Genomic DNA, 17,682 nt, shown 5'->3' on the forward strand with positions numbered 1-17,682 from the left:
CAGAAAATTAGAATATTGTGATAAAGTTCTTTATTTTCTGTAATGCAATTAAAAAACATGAAATGTCATACATTCTGGATTAATTACAAATCAACTGAAATATCGCAAGCCTTTTATTGTTTTAATATTGCTGATTATGGTTTACAGCTTAAGAAACCCAAATATCCTATCTCAAAATATTAGAATATTTCCTCAGACCAAGTAAAAAAAACAATTATAACAGTAAAACAAAATCAAACATTTGAAAATGTCCATTAATGCACTCAGTACTTGGTTGGGAATCCTTTTGCACAGATTACTGCATCAATGCGGCGTGGCATGGAGGCAATCAGCCTGTGGCATTGCTGAGGTGTTATGGATGCCCAGGATGCTTCAATAGCGGCCTTTAGCTCATTTGCATTGTTGGCTCTGGTGTCTTTCAGCTTCTTCTTCACAATAGCCCACAAATTCTCTATGGGGTTCAGGTCAGGGGAATTGGCAGGCCAATCAAGGACAGTAATGCCATGGTCAGTACACCAGTTACTGTGAGAATCTTATGCTGTCTCTTAACCACTACCATACTTGTGATTTAGTTTACTGAACCAAGCTGAGTGTTTTTCAAGGCTCAGGAAACCCTGCAGTGTTTCCAGTTAATTAGACGATTCAAGTGATTAGTTGAACAGCCTACTAGTATACTTTTTATTTTGAGATAGGATATTTGGGTTTCTTCAGCTGTAAGCCATAATCAGCGATATTAAAACAATAAAAGGCTTGCGATATTTCAGTTGATTTGTAATGAATCCAGAATGTATGACATTTCATGTTTTTTAATTGCATTACAGAAAATAAAGAACTTTATCACAATATTCTAATTTTCTGAGACAGTCCTGTACATGCAAAACACTATGGTGGACAACTGACAGGACTCCATCTTTGAAACAGGTTGGTGACATGGTAGACAGGGTCGCTATAAGATAAACCTGTAAGAACCCGTCAAGCGTCTCTCTGATCAATATGATTTAAAGATTTAGCAGCAAACGGGGGCATTTTGTTGCTAAAACCACAAACCAATCACAAACCTGAATAACTAGGACCAGAGTCGGGATCCATGCGTGTTCCCATCCGGTCTGTCGTCTCTGTCCTGTTCTTTAATGTCACGTGACATAACTTTGTTTCCATGTGTATAACTCCACCCAGCTGTACAGGCGAACTCAGGCCAAATTGGCTCATTAAATATTCAGCTCGAGGAGGATTTCATTCACGGACCTCGTGACTGTTTGACCCTGATTTTTCTGCCAGGCCTTTCAGCGACCAGCTTTCACGAGGAGCATATTTGAATGTCAAAGAGTGTTAATGGAAAGCTCCAGGGTCAGATTGTACTTGGAGTGCTGAATCAGTTTGAACTCAGCTGTTTTTTTGAAATGGTTTTAAATTTCAAACTTGGCCTTACGTACGTTGTATGTTTTTACAGTGTACACAGAGCCTCAGAATAGTATTCATACCCCTGGAAACCCTCTTTGCACACTGCAGTCGCAAACATTATTATATTTATTGCACCAACAGAGAGAAGTGCGTAAATGTGAAATGATTTACGCTTGTATTCATTAATTAAGTCTTTTTTTTTAAATCCTTCTGTTAGGTTCGAAATTCCCCTGCACCACTCACATCATCCCGGTAAAGAACGAGGAGGGCGTGGTCATGATGTTCATCCTGAACTTCGACTACATCCAGGACGACGTCAGCTGCGACTCGCTGGAGAGACTCAACCACACGTCTCCCTCCAAAGCTGACCAACGTGAGTAGAGGCAGAAAAGGCTCAGCGGGGAGCAAGTTGGCGATAGATAACTCAAGTTTATTAGTGTAGCAGATTTCACACTGCAGAAACGGAACTAAAAATAAGTCAGATTTTCTTGAATTTAGTGTATTTGTCCTTGATTTGAGCAGGTAAATAAGATTATCTGCCAATGGAATGAGTATTTTGACCCCTAAAATAAGATAATTAGATATACTGCACTTGAAGTAAGATGATGGAGATGAGTTGTTCCTATTTTATGTGCAAAAATCTTATTCCATTGGCAAATCATCTTATTTGCATGCTCAAATCAAGGACACATACATTCATTTTAAGAAAATTCAACTTATTTTTAGTTTCATTTTTGCAGTACAGCAGCAAGGTGGTTCAAAGTGCTTTTTATTATGAAAACATCAAACACACACATAGGCACTGGTTGTGAGACCAGTAACAAACATTGAATGGTATCAGGTGAAAACATCAATACACATCAAAATGTGTTGGTCAGTGTTCCTGTTATGGGTTGAAAGCTAACAGGTGGGTTTTCAGCCTTGATTCAAAGGAACTCAGTGTTTCCGCTCTTTTGCAGTTTTCTGAAAGTTTGTTCCAGATTTGTGGCGCATAGGAACTAAATGCTGCTTCTCCGTTTTTGGTTCTGGTTCTGGGTATGCAGAGTAGGCCAGAACCAGAAGACCTGAGTGATCTGGAGGGTTGATATAGCAACAACAGGTCTTTAATGTATTTAAGTGCCAAGCTGTTCAATGATTTATAAACAAACAGTCTATTCTCTGAGCTACAGGGACCTCATGTGATATTTGGTGGTAACAAATATTTTAAAGCATTGTAGAGGATGATCATTAGACAGTCATTTAAGGGTGCATTATGAAGTTTATTTTTATCTTTGTTTTTAGCTGATTCTGCATATCTTGATTGTTAATAAATCGGAGCCTTAGTGCTGCGCAGCTTGTACATTTCATGTGGAGCTGCTGGTAATCATTGCTTGGCCGCTCCGTTGGCATGTTGACGCCACCCTTTTAGCAGATTCTGATGTTTGCCTGCTATCATTGCAAAGGTCTGGCCCAATTATAGCTCATACCCTGCCAGGAAGGCCTGATGAACTACTTGAGGAGAGCTGTGAGAGTCGGTGTGGTGTAAAAGTGTACAATGCCTTTCCCCAGAGGTTCACTCCTCCTCCGTCTCCTCTAAAGTCCAACTCCTTTTCTACTCTCCGTCTTTGATATATAGAGCGGCAGTGAGGAGCAACGTAGGTCACCTCGGAATGACTGTAATTGGACAAGGCTCTTAAAAAGCTGCACTGCCTCATGGGGGGTTGGTGTGAAGAACAGGCAGTGTTGTTTGATGTTGTAGTTTTTGCTGTTATTCGAGTGTGCACTGTTGTGTGTGTGTGTGTGTATATATATGTATATATATGTATATACACGCACACACCAATGTGCAGCCTTGGTATTAGGAATGTAAGTCCTTGTAATTACAGGTGCATCTACAAAAATGTAATGTGGTAAAAGGAAGTCAATATTTTTCTCATTTCAGAAAGTAAAACTTGTGAAATATTGCAAGCCTTTATTTGTTGTCATTTTGATGATTATGGGTGACAGATAATGAGAAACAAGAAAATGAATGTCTTAGAAAATTAGAATAGCATTAAAATTCATAAAAAGGACATTTTAAACAGAGATTTTAGGCTTCTGAAAAGTATTCAATTCAATTTCAATGTCCTCAATACTTGTTTGGGCTCCTTTTGAATTACTGCATCAGTGCAGCGTGGCATGGAGATCAGACTGCTATTCTGCAAACAACAAAAAACTGTAGGTGTTTCTCATGGTCATCTCTTTTGTTAGTCACAGATAAAAGGAATTCACTAGGTAGATATCAAATAAGCTTCTTCAGAGGTAAAGTGATTTATTTTTTAATAAGTCTGACAATTTTATTGGACAGCTTCAATAATGATCAAGGTGCTACAATATCTCATTTTTGTCAGAGCATTAGGTGCATTCATTGATTTTTGTATCCATGCTGCAACCTCCATAGATTCTGACCTTATACTTTAATGTGGAATAGCAGGACCACTTCCTCAATGCTAGAAAATAATCCACTTACACAAGTACAGAGGAAACCATATAAAATGAGTGATGTTATAACTGTTTGAAAGCAGTTTTGGAAAGTTTAGACATTTAACGGTGATACTTGACGATCCACATATAAAAGATATTCCTTACATTAAAAGACAATCTTTGAACTAAAATGTGCTAAAACTGATTAGAATTAGGATCTAATCAGAACTCAGAGGTTTTCCTGGTCTGAGAATGAATCAGGATCCCCCAGGATGAAAGGTGTGGTTGAAGAAAGGAGTCTCTGTTTTCCTCCTATGAACTGTAACCTCAGTGACCCGACCAAAGGTTGACAGGTGAAGTAAGGATTTGAAAGGAACATCTGCTGCCCCTAGACCCATCTTTTCCACTGATCTCTCTACCTCTTTCAACAAAACAATAGAAGCTTAATATTTTTTTAAAAAAAGCATTTTTTCAGAAAATAAGGTTACCGTCTGCACTAGTTTGTAAAAGAGGATCTTGGCAGAATTCTCTCCAGTCTTGAAAAGTATCGACACTCAGAACATTTTCAATGGTTTGTCACAAACACGACCTTCAGTGGGTGTAGATCTAAGAACACGCACAGGTATATGGGGGTGGAGCAGTTCAGATAAATTGGACGGGGCCAGCCCATTTTGGCACTTAAAAGTAAATAAAATAATTTTTAAATGGATTGGAAACTTAACAGGGAGCCAGTGTATTGATACTAAAACTGGAGTTATGTGCTCACATTTTATTTTTTCCTGTTAAAAATCTTCCTGCAGCATTCTGTACCAGCTGTAGCTGCGAACGAGTGGCCTCGCTGACACCAATTAAAAGAGAATTACAATAGTCCAGACATGACATGATTACTTCACTGACTGCATTTTATTAAAGTGTTTTTTTAAGAGTGATGGGGACATTTTTTTGTGTTTATAAATATCAGAGTGGAAACATTATTCCCCACACTTTGTACAATACATGTGGGCTACCGATCATATTTGATAAAAATAGGTGTTTATGCAATACATTGATCAATATAAACTGTCTACAGTGGTTAACAATAAAGTTTTGAACATAAAGCAAACCAAACAGGAGTAATATTACCAGTTTAAAACTTATTTCGGTTGTTCTCTGCATGCTGACGAGAAAATGCTAGACCTTGTCCTCCAGTTTCGTCCTGCTCCAGCTTACCTTCAGATCTACATCCTTCAACAAAGCATGAATATCACTGTTTTCAGGGCTTATTCTTATATTTAAAAAAAAAAACGTGTAGCAGATGTGATTTAGTCCTTTTGTTTTATCTGGTATCAGATGGTAAATGAGCAAAATGGTTGAAATCATCTACATTTTAAAGAAGTTTTAAATGACTTTAGGAAACTACGGGGCTGTAGATGTTTTGACTGATGGCCCAGGATAATTTTCTGTGGAAAACATAATTATTGTATATTTCATTTTTGATTGTCATGTGAGCGGAGTGCTACAAGTATTTTTAACTAAGCTGATTGTTCATATTGTGTAATAGTAATTCAATAAAATGCTAATTTAAATAAAATAGTTTCTGTTTAAAACCATACTATCATCTCCTCCATGACATCAGAAACCAGCAAAGAACTGCAGCACATTAAGTTGGAACCAGGCATCTTACCTCTGGAGGAAATGGCAATCACACCAAGCATGGAGCTGCACCCAGGAACGATGAAGCTTTTTGGATGTGACATTGCCTGGGAATAGAGAAGAGCAGCAACACATGCATGTGTTTTTATGTCAGCAGGAAGAACAACAAGATGGAAGCAAGTGGTGCCTTACCATTTCAGTGGCAAATCCGTTAATTGGGCAAATCTCAAGGCAACAGCACCACTGACATGGGAAGTCCATGTCTAGCTATGCGGCGGCTTTTGCAGTGGGCCACAACAAAATATACTGTATATCCAACACCCAGCAGGACCAAATAAACGGCTGGAAAAAATTTTCATAAAATGTTGAGCATGAAGCTTTCAGTCTGGTCCAGAAAGCTGAAAAGCTTTTCCAAACAAGGTCCAGTGCATCAATCAGTGAGCTCTCAAATGCCACGGATACTAGAGAAAGAAGCAAGTCTGTCAGAAAATGGTAAACGGTAAATGGACTGAACTTATATAAAAAGCATCCCTTCATGACAGAATGTGCAAAGAAAAATAACCAGCTTTATTAAAATTATAAAATAGTATAAAACAAATGCATTTAATGTCCTGCAGTAAATACCAACTTTGTGTCTGCTATAGAGTTAAACAGTTGTTCAAACATCGTGATTTTACTCTTATTTTGGAGGACAGAAGAGGGCATCTTGTTACCTTGGCTATCCTGTGTTACATGCTTCAACAGTTTATTATACAGCTGTTCTATAATATTGTAAACATGAAGGAAAACATACTTTTTCTTTTTTCTATTCAAGTTTCCTTCGGGCATCCCGTTAATGTTTACTATGGCCTGCTGGGTCTGGTCGCCTGCCCCTAGTGATCTGGAGCACTTCCGTCATGTGGAGCTAGTTAGCTTTTTTTTTTAGCTTATAGCGGTTTTTGCTACTTGCTGCATTTTGCCTTTGCATGTGTTTGTGTGTCAGCATCATTTGTGTTTGCAGCATGTTTGCACTTTGTGTGACTAATTTCTGTGATTGCAGCATTTTTCTTTTGCTGGATTTTCCCATTTTGTGTGTTTTGTATGTTAGCCTCAGTTTTGTGTTTGGAGTACTTTTTGTCGTTACAGTGAATTTATGTACTTGCAGTGCGGTTGTACCTTGCAGCCACCATATAAATGGCTCTAAACATACCACCAAATTAGTTACAATGGGGCTTAAGGATAATAGCGTTAAGGTTTCAGAATGGCCATCACAATGCCCTGATCTCGGGTTCATAGAAAACTTGTTAGCTGAAATCATAGCTATCAACTCTCACGCATTGACCGTGTGACACACGCATTTCACTGATTTCACACGCTCACACGCAACACATGACATTTCACACGCAAACATGTAATTTCTCACGCATAAAAATCACAAAGCCCATCTGGGCAGCGGACGACAAAACTCCGCCTTCTGCTGAGCTGTTTCGGCTTCTTTCACAGCTTGTGGCCATCAGTAATTCCTGCTGCAGTGCGTGTTAACAGAGCAGCAGGAAGAGTGATCAGAGTTATGAATAATTTTAGTCTTAACAGTGGTGAAAGTGAGCCGGTAAGGTCCTGTACCGCGTACACAGGAGGGGAGGGGGCGGGGGTGGAGCTGCAGCCAGATGACCGGTTCATTCAGAACCAGTCATGGCTGCACGCTGGATCATAAAACAGTTCTGCTAACCAGATGCAGTTCAAAACGCCATTTGGTCTGTTTATAAGTTTCGTTTTTATTAATTCTGCATTTTTTTAACTACATGCACCGTATTTCTGTGCCTCCGCGCTTGCTCCTCTCCCCCCTCCTTTCCCTCGGAGCAGGTGCTTTTATCACTGTTCACCATTCAAAACTGCTCCAGTCCGTTCAATCCGTTTAATGTCCTCACATCGGTAGCAACGTGTGCCAGTTAAAGTCAATAGGAGAGTTATTAGCTGTATTTCATGCTATTTTATTTTTAACAACATAGAATCAGTGGCGCTTCGGTGGGCGTGCTGCCTCGCGCTTTAATTCAGGTGCGCACTTTTAAGGGTCATTTTAAAGAACTTGTAACATCAGGGGCTTCATCTTAGACCTGTCAGTACCCCTGTTCCCTTTATAGAAGCCCTTTACAGCCTTTAGTTATGCATTTTCCCCACTGTTTATCCGTCGCACGCAGCGCACGGAGGTAAAATCCGCCCACCTCACCGCCCAGAGCGCACTGACGAGAGCAATAGAAATTCGCCTGATCAGCGCGGCGACTGACTGAGAAACCTGTCGCTGTGAAAGGTGATGAGAATGTTATAAACTGTAACAGTCTAGAAGTGCATTGAGCTGAAAGGAGGGAGACATCAGCAGCTGGATCGTGCGTAAAGACGCAGCGGGAACCTCTGTGTGATTCAGTGTTGCTGCTGAGGGGAAATTGTTGACCATAAAGGCTTGATGAAACTCAGCCTGATTCACCAATCAGGTTATAGATCTACAATGATAAACAACCCATAGATTAATGTGTAACAGTGTAATAATTCGGTCAATAACTTAAAACTATTTAATTGTATTCAGTATTATTTGAACAATTGTGTATTTTTTTATGTCTTAATCCATTAACTGAACAATAAAGTATTAATACGTCTCTTTCTCTTTTTAACACAAGTAATACATGTCTACTTCATTGTCTGGTGGGATAAAAATGAGATGGAGTTGACTCCACCGGCTCTTCCAGGGTCCGGTTAGCCCCGCCCCCAAACAAGCCCCGCCCCCAAATTAGCATAATCTCACCCTTGACTTTTGATAAAAGTTGAGAGGTCTGGCTGAAATGATGGGTGCTGGCAAAAGCGGTCTACAGGCCTGGTTTAGTTATACCAGTTCTGTCAGGAGCAGCGGACCCAAATTTCAGCAAACAATTATGAGGAACTTGTGGAAGGACACCCACATGTCTGACCCAAGTCAGTTTAAAGGCAATTCTACCAAATACTAAGGCAACTTCAGAATTTGAAGATAGCGTACAGAAAATGTTTTAAATCTGACCTATTATTCAAGCATTTAGCAAAGAAAAAAAGGTTTGAAAATCCTTAATGATCAAAAAAACAGGAAACGTCTGGTGCGATTTGATAGCCCGACAACGAGGAGAAAAGGGTCTTTTTCTACAATCTATATATAAGCAACTTTTTAATATTTATGTTAATTTCACATCAGATAGCTTTATCACATCTTAGTGCCCTATCTTTATCCCCATTTGCATTTTCCCGCCTTGTAAAACTGTATAATCAAAGAAGAAAACTTAAAATTAACTTCCATTACCTCAGGCTCAGTGCAATAACACCCTTATTTTCTCTCTAAATGAGTACGCCGCAAAGTAGGGATGCGGCAGAGTAATCTCTGTAATTGGAGGACTGGGAGCTCAGGTAAACACTCCTTTAGGTAAAATAATGCGTCATGCAAATCATTTAAGCACATTGACTGCACAACTGCTTTAGTTGTGTCTAATGTCAGCAGAACTCGGAACCAGAGGCAGACACAGAAGGACATCAGCTTGTTTTTGCCCCTTTTTTTTACCATCAGTGGGAGCTTTTCTTTCCTTTCTGGGCTTCTCCCCTGTCGTCTGTATCATGCTCGCGTTACAGAAGGACATTTCTCTCCCCAACGGGGGGATCTCAGGGCTCAATTAATATTCAATGCAAATATTACTCTGGTATCATAGCAACAAGGGCAACTCCGTGTCCACTGGTTGTGTAAAAAGCTGCCTGGTGGAGAAGGGAAAGGATGAGAGGGCAAAAGAGGGAAGAGACACACTCACTGAAAACCCAGGAAATGTACTGAGAGGGTAGCTGTTCCTGCAAGGTTCAAATTGGCTGTTTTTGTTTCGCAATGGAAGACTGGCGCAGTGAAGACAGGACGTTGGATGCATAGGTTTGATGTGCATTAGTAGGATCATTGTTGGAACAATTAAAGAAATTTACTCAGAAGGAGTCACATCTACCCACTAAGGACGGCAGCTTGTACTCCATTCCCTCCCAGGCTGTTTATTAGGAGAAATGTAGCGTGGGTTGAACAAGGCTACCTCGCAAACAATGTCGGTTATCTGCTTATAATTGCCCATCGTGTATAATTTGTATATTGAATGAAAATGCTCACTTTTCACATAAACATTCATCCTGTGTTGATGCTTTTATAGCAACGTGTGTGCAACCGTTAACTCGATTTCCTCCATTAGGAACACGGACTGGAAATTTGATATTCCTGATAAACATTCGGATAATTCCATCTCACACCACTGACATGGCTTAGGGTAGACAGGCCCCGTCCCAGGGGGTCTCCCAGGTTCCTCCACAAGGTATCTGTTGTTGGGAACCAACGTTTGGTCAGTAGGTGTATGGGCAATGGCCAGCTCGTCTTAGTGCCACACTTCAGGACTGGCCACAGAACAAAGCACAACGCCACAAAGCTCAACCTAAAGAAAAAGGATGAGCAGGTCATCATCTTTACTATAAAATCATTTGTTAAATAAACCACTCTCTTCACTCTATGGCAGGGGTGTCAATCTCATTTTGGTTGAGGGGCCGCATACAGCTTAATCTGATCTCAAGAGGGCCACACGAGTAAACTCATTGCAAGATTAAATAGAACTAATAAATGTGGACTTGTTGTTGATTTTTATATTAAGTTATTTTCACTTTTACACAATATATTATGAATAACCTCAGGGTTTTTAAGAAAAGTATGTGCAATTTCAACAATACTTTTATTCAGTTAAACATTTACTTAAGTGCATTATGCATAAGAACTGATCACAGTGATTGTACAATGTTGAAAAACATTTACTCACATTTTTTGGAACTTAAAAACACTGTCCTGCATGACAAAATACATCAAACAGATAAAAATTAAGAAATTATTTGAATTTTTCCACACCTGAAGCTTAATCTGCTAATTAAAACACAGTGCCCCTCGTGGACAATATAGGAACTGCATATTTTAAATTAAACAAAGTACATGTTTTTTTCAATAATTGTTTTATCATTCTCTTCCTTTTATCTTGTCCACTTGTGAAAGTCAAATCTGATGAGCTTTTTGTGGCATCTTATTGCCACATTGCTAGACAGGACACTGAAAAAAAAAAAAAAAAAAAAAAATGTTTTAATAATGATAATGCATTTAGCCCCAGAGCCGGACTAAATTGTTCGGCGGGCCGGATCCGGCCCGCGGGCCGTATGTTTGACACCCCTGCTCTATGCCATTTCTACTGAGGATAAAGGCCTGTACACATTTGAATGCAAACGGTGCATTTGTTTTTTTCTCCTTCACAAGAATTGTGTAAGGCAGAATATTACATTTATCCTCTTTTTTCTTTCTTTCTGTTTTTCTTCAGGGCAGCAAGACTTGTTTGGGAGCTGAAAGAGAAATGAAATATGTTTGCCATATGCTCATGTGGCTAAATGATTCACTAGACTGAGGCCGCGATTTCTTGTCCATATGTTAGAATCCTTAAGCATTTCTGTCGTAAACACTTCTAAACATAATCTAAAACAAAACAAAGTATTTGTGAATACTGGTCAGCGTATAGGCAGCTCAGTATTTATACTACAGTCAGTGTCATGCTTCATAACTGTTCCTGACTACAGTGTTTTCTTACAATTATCCTCTATGACTTTGTTACATCGGGCTTTATCTCTCCAGAGGCTATCAGTCACTCATTAAAACACTGAACATAATCCTTTAAAGGATCCCCATCTCAGTGTACCACTGCATTATAACATTTCAGCAAACATTCTCCCCTATGAATAATTAAAAGGAAATTGAAGATTGAACTTGAGCCTGAGGCACAATATGCATTTGTTTTGATCTGCTGGAGTTTTTTACAGATTGCGGCGTCACTAGGCTTTTCGGTGCCATTAGCGAATATCTGAAATATCAGATCTGGGAAGTTTATTCATGTTCCATTGTAAGCCCACTGGGAAAACACAGCGCAAGGTCAAAGGGGTAATTGATAACCCCACAACCCTGTTACTTCAACAGTAAAATAGTGCTCAGAATTACTGTTACTTCTTCCCTACATTGTCTACAAACGTCAAGTGCCTTGCAAAATATTTACCCCACGTTACTACATTATTACATTTTAGATTTTTTTTGTGATGGACCAACACAAAGTAATTAATGATGAAATAAAAGGAAAATTATACATTCTTTTATAAATCCTTTTTATTCAATTCCCAGTCAACATTTTCTGAACCACACTTTCCTGTAGTTCCATCTGGAGATTACTTAGAGTATTTCTCTACCAGCTTTACACATCTAGATACTAGGCTTGTCTGAATACTCTATATAATTAATACTTAAAAAAATAACTATTCACAGATAATAATTTCTGTCAAATGAATATAAACTGAAACATTCACAATTGCCCAAATTATAGCACTTCTACTGTCAGGAGCACTGCATAACACACTCTATCCCTTCTCTCCCAGAAACCCTCATGTCAACAATGATCTGCTGCTTGAAGTTTCATCTCCCAGGTTTATAGAATTTGGTATTTTTAGCAAGGTATTTCATGTTTATATGCAGTAGCCCTGAGACTTTTCATCCTTAGTCCTAAAGTCTGAACAAATCCGGTGTTGGCAAGAGATTATATCCTAGAACAGGGGTGTCAAACTCATTTTGGTTTAATACATGAGTTTGACACCCCTACTCTAATAGGGGTGTCAAACTAATAAATTAATTATACTTTTACACAATATATTATGAATAACCTCAGTGTTTTTAAGAAAAGTATGTGCAATTTCAACAATACTTTTACTCAGTTAAACATTTACTTGTGCATTATGCATAAGAACTGATCACAGTGATTGTACAATGTTGAAAAACATTTATTCACATTTTTTGGAACTTAAAAACACTGTCCTGCATGACAAAATACATCAAACAGATAAAAATTAAGAAATGATTTAAAATCAGTTTTCCACATCTGAAGCTCAGTGCTACCATCTGCTGATTAAAACACAGCGCCCCTCCTGGACAATATAGGAACTGCAGATTTTCAATAAACAAAGCACATGTTTTTTTTTCAATAATTGTTTTATCATTCTTTTTCGTTTTATCTCCTCTTTCACCTTTTCTTTTTTTCTTCTTGTTCTTCCTTTCCTCTCCTACTTTTCCAGTGTAGTGTCCATATCATTTGAGATATTCCCCGCATGAATCATAATAAAACTATTCACATTCATAAATCAAGCGGAGCACCATGGCAAAAGCAGTACTGCTCCACTTGTGAAAGTCAACTCTGATGAATTCTTTTTGGTATTAAGACAACAATTCGTATTGCCACATTGCCAGACAGGACACTGGAAGAAAAAAAAATTAATAAATATTTATTTTTTATTTTTTTTTTTGAATAATGATAATCAATTTAGCCAGCAGGCCGGACTAAATTGTTTGGTGGGCCGGAACCAGCCCGCGGGCCGTATGTTTGACACCCCTGTGCTAGAACATGAAGGATCCTGACAGTATTGCTCTTCTACTTTTCCCCCCATCAGGTAGAGGGAGATTCTTCCGCTTCCGTTTCCCAGCCTTACCTCTCCTGGGCATCAGCAAGCAGTCCCTTCCCCAAGAGGACCCTGACGCTGTCATGGTGGATTCCCCGCGACACAGCGACTGCTCGGTGGCCACACGTGACTACCAGCTTCCCACCACGCGCGAAAGCTGCAGCCCCTCCTACGCCAATGACACGGCAGCTCTCATCGGCCCCAGCCACTGCTCAACCCCAGTGTCGGGCCCCTTGGACCACTCGTCCCCCAAGGGCCCCTGGGGTCGGATGTACCAGGGCCAGGCCGTTGCCCAGACCCAACACCAGAGCCAAGAGGACACTCTTACTGCAGCGCCGTCAATCCCGGGCCTTACTCCAACTGCCTCCAGAGAGAGCGTGTGCAGTATTCGCAGAGCTTCCTCTGTACATGACATTGAAGGCTTTGGCTGCAAGTCCAAGACTACATTCAGGGACAGGCATGCAAGTGAAGGTAGGTTTACCTACACTAACTATATACACTATATATTATCTACTGAGTAAGCTACTGTAGTTTGCGGAGAGATGTATGTATGAAGGCTGTTTTCTTTTTCACTTATCACCTTAAATCTTAGTATGAGCTGGGTTTGTATGCCTGAATAAGTAACCAGCCCAGTCACGATCAAATTATCTGCTGGTATAAGTCACCCCCAAGAGATTTAGAATGATAAAGAGTAAAGGGGAGATGTTTTCTCCGTGAGAACAAGGTCGTCTGCAATAGCTTTGTTCTGGTTGGATGAATACATATTTTAATGAAGAGCAGTATTCTTCATGGACATCATTCTTATCTCCTCAAAGGTTGTTGGGAACAGGATGGATGTGGTTGTAGTTGATTAAGCCCTGGAAAAAAGATACCATGTTTGCTTCTATGGGTGTTGTAGAAGTATAAAGAAGGCCAGAAGCAGCTGCAATTGTCTTGGTGGATTGGGAGAACGGTGCCAGGAGAGGAGGTCTTGCACTGCAAAAACGGATCTAAAAATAAGTAAAATGTTCTTAAAGTTAGAGTATTTGTCCTTGATTTGAGCAGGTAAATAAGATTATTTGCCAATGGAATGAGTATTTTGACCCCTAATATAAGATAATTAGACATCCTGCACTTGAAATAAGATGATGGAGACGAGTTGTTCCTATTTTAAGTGCAAAAATCTTATTCCATTGGCAAATTACCTTATTTACCTGCTCAAATCAAGGACAAATGCATTAATTTTAAGAACATTTTACGTTCTGTTTGTAAGTTCTGTTTTTGCAGTGTGTATTCAGAAGTCTGATCAGAGAAGTTTGTGAGTGGGTGAAAGACGTGTACAAAGACAGTTGGGCAGTGGTGGAGTGTGAGGTAAGCATAAAAGACGGGTTGAAAGTAATCCTGAATTCACTGGAGAGTATAAGGAATTAATGTTTGTGGGAGACATGTACGAGTGCCTAAGACGAAAAGACGAAAGTTCAAGCAGCATGGAGTGGGAAAAAGAAACGTGTAAGAGGTAGATAAAGAAATATAGTGTCACGTAAAGAAGGATAGCTTTTAAAAATAGTCTTAGATTTAGTTTGATCTGCTATTTTTGGTTTTTGGGGTGGCATTAATTAAAAAATATAGAAGGGGAGGGGCTGAAGAGAAGATTCATATTGTGGGGATCTTGGATTAGAAATGGGAATGTCAAAGGAAGGATTCAGATTGAACAGGTTTAAATCCCTTTTAAATAGGCTGGGCCGAGATGGTTTTTGACAAGTGAAGAGGAAAAATGGTTCGTATACTGTCGAAGGATGTTGAATATGGATTCCAGGAAGGATGAGAAAAGGTTAATGGATGTAGTGAATGGTGATGTAAAGTGGTAGGTCATGTTTGCTCTCACGTTTCAGAGTAAAATCATCTGTACCTTAATAAAACAAAAGCTTCTGATTGTTGCAGAACAATAAATCTTTTCATTTCTGGGACTTTGCCGCCTAATAAATTATTTCTCCTCTTTGATTTCTATATGTCTCCTCTTGTGGTAGCAGCAGACCAAGGAAAGCCAACTCCAGCAAATGCTCATCAAATGTTTAGAATAGAACATTTTAAGACTGGAGTGCATTAAAATAGCAACGGATTGATGATTCATTGCTAAAACTAAACTTTGTACTGAATTAGAATTACTCCTTAAGGTAGGCACAGGGTTAGTGGGATAGAGGAGGATGGTGTTGGTGGAATGAGATGGAGGCCAATGATTGACTGAGGCGACCCCCTGAAGGAAGCGTCTGAAAGACATAGAAAGTTTTTAAATGAAATGTGTAGCAATTATTTTATTTGGGTCATATATAATAAAAACTGCGTGACTCTGTTTTTTATATTCCTGTCACTATGATGTTTTCTCTCTAGCTGATGATATCTACTACTACTTCACCCTTTAAATACGGTTGTCATTGTAATGTCTGAGAGTGGCTGAAACACTATTATGTCTCTCCATAGGGTGCAGTAGTAGGTTTGACTCATTTATCATGTCTGAAAACCAAATTTCTTCACTCACCTGCAGTTCCCCCTGTCTTTTTCCTCCTCACAGACAATGGTCGCAATATCAAAGGTAACCAACAGCAGCTTGCTGCATCCTGGACTTATGCTTCTTTTGGCACGCCTGTTGGATAAGACGTGTATAAATGCGCAAAAAGCCTGCTTCTTTGCATGAATCTCTCCAACACAGAGGGTTTGTGTTGGATGCGAATGCCTTTGTGGATGACTGACGGTGTGTTTGTGAGTGCTCAAAAGACTGGCGCGGCGCTAATTGACGCGGCGTGAGTGTACGCGACCCGCCTGACCCTCGCCGGTGGCTCAGGGAGGGCTCGGTAAAGAGAACTGTGCACGCGCATGTATGAAGCAACACTTTCTGTCTCTCTCCTGCTCGCTGTCTGCTGACGAAAATCGATCAAGCTTTCCACGGTGATACCTCCCGCTGTCTCTAACCTCTTGTTTTTTTTATGTGCACCCTTAACTCTATGCTGCAACATCTAAATGATTAGAAACCTGGATGTGTATCAATTAAACGTTTATATACACCCTCCTCATTACCAAACCATTAAGACCTCACAAATGCAGTGCTTATTCTATATTCTATGACCTGTGACTTCCTCCTCACCTATATATATACAGGACTGTCTCAGAAAATTAGAATATTGTGATAAAGTTCTTTATTTTCTGTAATGCAATTAAAAAACATGAAATGTCATACATTCTGGATTCATTACAAATCAACTGAAATATCGCAAGCCTTTTATTGTTTTAATATCGCTGATTATGGCGTACAGCTGAAGAAAACTCAAAAATGCTATCTCAAAATATTAGAATATTTCCTCAGACCAAGTAAAAAAAAAGTATATAACAGCAAAACAAAATCAAACATTTGAAAATGTCCATTGATGCACTCAGTACTTGGTTGGGAATCCTTTTGCACAGATTACTGCATCAATGCGGCGTGGCATGGAGGCAATCAGCCTGTGGCATTGCTGAGGTGTTATGGATGCCCAGGATGCTTCAATAGCGGCCTTTAGCTCATTTGCATTGTTGGCTCTGGTGTCTTTCAGCTTCTTCTTCACAATAACCCACAAATTCTCTATGGGGTTCAGGTCAGGGGAATTGGCAGGCCAATCAAGGACAGTAATGCCATGGTCAGTACACCAGTTACTGTGAGAATCTTATGTCGTCTCTTAACCACTACCATACTTGTGATTTAGTTTACTGAACCAAGCTGAGTGTTTTTCAAGGCTCAGGAAACCCTGCAGTGTTTCGAGTTAATTAGACGATTCAAGTGATTAGTTGAATAGCCTACTAGTATACTTTTTCACGATATTCTAATATTTTGAGATAGGATATTTGGGTTTCTTAAGCTGTAAGCCATAATCAGCAATATTAAAACAATAAAAGGCTTGCGATATTTCAGTTGATTTGGAATGAATCCAGAATGTATGACATTTCATGTTTTTTAATTGCATTACAGAAAATAAAGAACTTTATCACAATATTCTAATTTTCTGAGACAGTCCTGTATGGCGGTTTTAATTGAGCAGTAAAAGTTTTTGGACACCCCCTGAATGGTTTCACGTTGTCACGCCACAGCTACAAACTTCAATGCATGCGTTAGTGTTGTATATGATAGACCAGCACAAAGGGCTGAAATTTTGTTCATTCCAAATGAACAAAATTTAAAAAGTGTGGCATCCACATGCTCGCTCACTCCATACTTTTATGCAGCCGCATCTCGTTGCAATTTTTAGCTTTGGACATCCACAGACCCAAATCTTCTAGATGTCGCGCGCAGGGTGACATGCAGTGCCAGTTTTCCACCAGCATTTGGTTTATTGGTCGAAAAAGTCAGCGTATGTCTCCTCCAAGGCCTTTTTACGGAACAGATGGATCTAGGTTGAAAACCATGCATCCTGCTACTTGAGTTTTACGGTTTATGCACTGCTCCTGTCTGTCAATCAGAATCCCATTATAATACATTAAAGCTTGTGGTTGTGGCGTGACAAAATGTAGGGGGGAAAAAAAAATCAGAGGCCTTAATGCATTATTTTCATTTAAGATTGAGTCAGAAAAGTGGACCTGGCAGCATCAGCTCTCTAATCTCACCATCGCAGAATCCTTTTTTTCAATTCTCTCACAATTTGTTCCCTTAGCTGCCAAAGTGATTGTCTG

General features: G+C 39.5%; 1 protein-coding gene across 5 annotated transcripts in view; it reads left to right on the forward strand.

The window, feature by feature from the left end:
• Nucleotides 1-17,682, forward strand: part of LOC105935462 (potassium voltage-gated channel subfamily H member 7) — a 104,705-nt gene that overhangs the window by 31,055 nt on the left and 55,968 nt on the right. For 3 of the 5 annotated variants that reach the window (XM_036127979.1, XM_036127980.1, XM_036127982.1), the window contains exons 3-5: nucleotides 1,619-1,774; nucleotides 13,000-13,479; nucleotides 15,557-15,577. In XM_036127979.1, coding sequence (XP_035983872.1) covers nucleotides 1,619-1,774; nucleotides 13,000-13,479; nucleotides 15,557-15,577 — 657 coding nt within the window. The remainder of the gene's footprint in view (nucleotides 1-1,618; nucleotides 1,775-12,999; nucleotides 13,480-15,556; nucleotides 15,578-17,682) is intronic. The other 2 variants (XM_036127981.1, XM_036127983.1) reach the window with 1 other exon arrangement.

Source organism: Fundulus heteroclitus, chromosome 24 (assembly GCF_011125445.2).
Source record: "Fundulus heteroclitus isolate FHET01 chromosome 24, MU-UCD_Fhet_4.1, whole genome shotgun sequence".
Classification (NCBI taxonomy): Eukaryota; Metazoa; Chordata; class Actinopteri; order Cyprinodontiformes; family Fundulidae; genus Fundulus; species Fundulus heteroclitus.